General features: G+C 41.9%; 1 protein-coding gene across 1 annotated transcript; it reads right to left on the reverse strand.

Annotated features, from left to right (window-relative positions):
• Positions 1-478: 478 nt before the first annotated feature.
• On the reverse strand, positions 479-3,727 carry LOC147891881 (pentatricopeptide repeat-containing protein At4g19191, mitochondrial-like). The gene is made up of 4 exons (XM_087388528.1): positions 3,025-3,727; positions 2,522-2,913; positions 2,238-2,307; positions 479-1,995 (listed from the first exon to the last, which is right to left on the reverse strand). Exons 1-4 carry the CDS (start codon positions 3,353-3,355, stop codon positions 479-481), a joined length of 2,310 nt encoding a protein of 769 aa, XP_087244654.1. The 5' UTR covers positions 3,356-3,727.
• Positions 3,728-5,227: the final 1,500 nt, after the last annotated feature.

Below are 5,227 nucleotides of genomic sequence, written 5' to 3' on the forward strand. Positions count from 1 at the left end.
TTGTTCTATTTGTGTTTTGAAGCAATTTAGGTCACATTGCACTTGCTTAGGATATCCAATTTTACTAACGTGTATCGTCGGAGGGAGAAAACGTTGGTGGCTGAAATTTTTGCTGCTCCCACGAATTTTAAAATTTCACATCTTATCTACAATTTTTTGAATACCGCAACCTACACCGTTCTGTAACCTGTATTGTAATCCCTGCTCATCAATCCTGCCATTGAACACACACTCAAAGGCATTGACATATTGAATGCTAAGAAATAGCATCCTACATCAAAGAGGGCTGAAGAAAAGTTAGTACAATAATGTGTAAAAGGCCTCTTCCCTAAGAACAAGGAGACCATGATGGTACTATTCTATTGAAAATGGTCATGCACTTAACGTCGGATGCCATGTGTATGAACTTTGAGCAGAAAATTAGTCTTGGCGGTATTGTGGAAGTCAGTGCAAACAGAAATATCAAGGATCCAAACAGTTAAATAAAAGAAACATGGTACAGAGGGTCATTCTTGTCTTCATCTGTCGTTAACTCTAAAACTAAGCCCAAAACTGGCACCCATCCTGCCTGCTTCAACTGCAGAATTAGACTTTTTAGCTTCCCATAGATGGCCTCACTTTGAGCATGACTTTTTTCTCCCACAATAAAAAAATGCTGCTTGTTTTTTACTTCAATGGAGACTTTTCCAGGCTTCTTCCATGCAATCTTTGATTTTCTGAGAGCTTGAATCTTGCCTGTCTCATCCCACAAGTCGGCAGCAGCAAAAATATTTGACATGAGCACATATCCAGAACCAAGTGTCTCATCAATTTGGGCAACATGATAGAAGCATTGCCTTCCTAGCTCCACGTTGCCATACGTTTTGCAGTGAGTAAGCAAAGCCATCCATCCTAAAGTATTGACATGATATGGCATTGATTTTAGTAACGCATCTGCCTCAGTCAAATGGCCTGCACGACCCAGAAGATCGACCATGCAGTTAAAATGCTCGAGTGTAGGCGTGATCGCATGTGTCTCTCTCATTGCGTTGAACCACTGACGGCCTTCATCCACTAGACCCATATGACTGTAAGACAAAAGAAGACTGCAAAATGTTGCGCCATCTGGCTTCAGGCCTTCTCTTTCCATGTCCTCAAAACGTTGTAAGGATAACTTATAATCATTGTGTAGGGCATATGCTGCGATCATTGTATTCCAACTTACTAAATCTCGCTTAGGCAACTTTCTAAAAACACTACACGCTGCTGACAAGCTCCCACATTTGGCATACATATCAATGAGACAATTTCCAACGGTAACATCCAATTCAAAACCATTTGCCATTATGTAAGCATGAATCAACTCGCCATGATGTAGGGCCCCCATGATGGAGCATGCCTTCACAATGCAGATAAGTGTTGCATTGTCAGGCCATGTCCCCTCAAGTAGCATTTTATCAAACACTTGAAAAGCTTCTTTCACATGACCATATTGCACATATCCTGCAATTATAGCATTCCATGAGGCATTGTCTGGATTGCTCCCTTCTTGCTCCATTCGGTGAAAGAGTTGAAGAGCCTTGTATATGTGTCCATGCCGAGCATATCCTGCTATCATAGCATTCCAAGTTACTACGTACTGCTTTGGCAATCTGTCAAACAATTTTCGTGCGATATCAAGGCTCCCACATTTGGCATACATATGTATAAGTGCATTAGCGACAAATATATCTGATGTAAACCCATGCTCAATGATGTGGGTGTGAAAGAGTCTGCCCTGATCCAACGCAGCTAAGTTGGCACAAGATTTCAACATGCTTACCAATGTGAAATTATCTGGCTGCATGTCCTCCTCTTGCATTTTCTGAAAGAGTCTGAGGGCCTCCTCACCATGTCCATACCGTGCATGCCCAGCTATCAGTGTGTTCCAAGTCACATTGTCAGGATTTTCCCCCTCTCGTCGCATTTGCTGAAAGAGCCAGCAAGCCTCCTGACCAAGGCCACGCTGAGCATAACCTGCAATCATTGAATTCCATGTGACAACATCTTGTTTAGGCAACTTGTTGAAAACCTTGCGTGCTTCTTCAAGTTTTCCACATTTGGCATACATACTGATTAGAGTGTTGCATACAGACAAATCTGTAGCAAAACCACTCTCAATAATACAAGTGTGAATAAACTGGCCCTGTGTTAGGGTCTCCATTGTAGAGCATGCTTTTAGAATGTTCACAAAAGTAATACTGTCTGGCTTCACGCACTCTTGTTGCATGTGCTGAAAATTTTGGAAAGAACCATGCCAGAGCTCATGGACATCGCACTGAGCATTCCCTGCAATCATCGCATTCCAAGTTACCACATCATGCTTTGGCAAATTGACAAACACTTTGTGAGCATCATCAAGGCATCCACACTTGCAATACATATCAATAAGCGTGCTTCCAATAAACTCATCTGACTCTAAATCATTTTCTAGGATGTAAGTATGGGCCATCTTCCCCTCATTGAGGGAAGCTATGCTGGAACAAGCTTTAAGAAGACTTACAAATGTGTGTGTGTCTGGCTTCTGACCAACCTGCTGCATCCGTAGAGAAAGTTGGAGAGCGTCTGGAGCCAGCCCATTTTGAACATACGCAGAAATCATTGCATTCCATGTTATAACGTCCCGCTGTGGGCAATTGTCAAAGACTCTACGTGCTTCCTCGACATTCCCACACTTCGCATACATGTCAAGCAATGTGTTGCCAACAAATAAGTTTGAATTGAAATCACTTTCCATAACCTGGACGTGAACAAGCTTTCCTTGTAGCAAAGCCTCTGTGTTGGCACATGCTTTGAGGACAGAAACAAAAACGTGTCCGTCTGGTTCCAAGTTCGATTCTCGCATGCTGTGATACAATTTGATAGCTTGTTCACCTTGTCCATGTTTGGTATGAGCTGAAATAATTGCACTCCATGTGAAGACATTTGGGAAAGGCAAATTATTAAAAACTTCATTTGCTTCTGACAAACTCCCACACAAATCAAACAGGCGGATCAGATAGCTACCCAAAAATGTGTTCGACTCAAGGCCACTTCTTCTGATAAGGGAGTGTACCTCGCGGCCTGCTGTCAAATCTTTTTTTTTAATGCAGCCTTGCAAAAGACAATGGTAGATGCTGGTGGGAATATATGTTGCATGTTGGGTTATTAGATCCACGATCTGAAGTGCGTCTTGGAGCTGCCCGTTCTCACATCGGTCTGTTAGACTTTCTAAAGTGCTAGTATTATTCCGAGCCAAGCTGGACCACTTAGAAATAGACACGAACGTCACTGCCCAATGTTGCTTGTTCAAATGATTGAATCTTGTGTTCAGCCGTAGCACTGGCAAAGTGACCATCTCGCTGATTTCGACTGTTCCACATATCCTCTGTGCTAGCGTGACTGCATCCAAAATGAACTTCTATTGCGAAACACCCAATTCTCCGCAAAAGTTCCTGAACCAGGAATTGATTTAAAAGGATACCTTTGTACATCAAAACACAGGAAATTGGGCCAGAGGTACCAAGTTATTTGGGTTTCTGCCGAAAGCTGAGTAAGCCCGTAGCCTTCCACAGAAGCATGTTGGCAACTGTGAGCAAGAGTTTGAACAGCAACATACATGGGAGTCTGCAGGACGCAGAAGGCCGGGAAGAGCAACATACTACAGAGTGGGCTCAAGGATGAACCATCGAAGTTAATGCAAAACCCATCATAGGTTGGCTATGGGCCTTATGTGCATTATGTCATGGAAGGGAAATACTTTAGAAAATAGCTTTAGAAAATAGCTATTTCTCTCTAGAAACGCATCATGGCAAAATAGGTGTTATGTCGGTTTCTTTTCTTTGTACAGTTCCTTTTTCTTCCCATTATACAATTTTGTTTTGTTCTAGGCAAAAAGAAAAAAAGAAAAAGGTGGGAAATGGGTCGGACCATGGGAAATAGCACTCCATGCTCTAGACCTCAAGGTGCTACTTCCCACACTCCTAAGAACCATTGATGTCACATTTCTTTTATAGCATGTCTCATTTTCCCTTGGATCATTATGTCATGCATCATAGGAAAAACATCCAAATTGGGCTCTTCCAAGGGAAAAGCATCCAAAATAGCCATCATTATTTCCCTCTTTTCCCCCCTCCATGACATAAACCCCTATGTGTGGGTTGAGACCACATTTGATAGAATTGGAGGATCGGTGTCCCACATGATCATCTGGCTGCTAATTTATGTGGATCATGAGCGAGTGATTGGTGTAATGGTATGAGCTACATAAGGGTGTGGTGGAATGGATCACCAACATGTGATTTGTGTAGCAGTTGGAGATGCAATGAGCTACATAAGGGTGTGGTGGTTCACATGATTGATGTAGCAGTTGGAGATGCAATGGGCTACATAAGGGTCTGGTGGTTCACACCAGCAAACACTGCTAATTTATGTGTTACCAACATGTGATTGTTGTAGCAGTTGGAGATGCAGTGGGCCAATTATGTAGCGATTGGAGGAGTTAGCCATGGAGTGAGCGGCCTTCATGGCCTGAACACAAACCTTTTGTGTTACTGTCCAAGTCCATCCCTCTGATGTTTTGTGTATAGTTTGTAGGTTTTCTGTGAACACTGAGACTCTCATTTGTTTGACTATCTTGTGTTTGAATTGTCTCCTGCTTCTTGGTTGCATAATAGGTCCCAAGGCGGATGTGCCTCTCGTAGTAGTGAACCAAGCAAGTACCAAGACTCATGAGCAATGCCAAATCTGAAAGTTCGCAGGCTAGTGGTATTTGAGGTAGCAGGGCTTTCGTGCACGTGAGTTGGTTGCATGAGTTCGAATCCTATGGAATGTCTCCTACTACGTAGCAGTTTAGGTCTCGGGCAGATGTGTATCTTGTAGTGGACAAAGGTGTGCGAGTGGGTGGATGAGTTGGGAAGAAAAATAAAAATAAAACCTTTATATAAAAATAAAACCTCTATAAAACAAAACTTTAAAAGTTGTACAAAATAATATCAAACTATCATTCATTGATGGTTTGTTATTAGAATCATGCCCATAATTACTCTACTAACTAAATTACGCAATGCAAAAAGACTTATGTTTTTATGTGTGCATGTGGGTATGTCTATGTATGGATGTATGCATGTATGAATACACATATGTACATGTATAGATATACTCATGCATGGATATACATGTCTTATGTGCACATCTATACACCTATAAAAAATCATCAAATTGTTACTAA

Source organism: Dipteris shenzhenensis, chromosome 17, assembly GCF_047967505.1.
Source record: "Dipteris shenzhenensis isolate YYH24624 ecotype China chromosome 17, Dip_SZ_1.0, whole genome shotgun sequence".
Lineage (NCBI taxonomy): Eukaryota > Viridiplantae > Streptophyta > Polypodiopsida > Gleicheniales > Dipteridaceae > Dipteris > Dipteris shenzhenensis.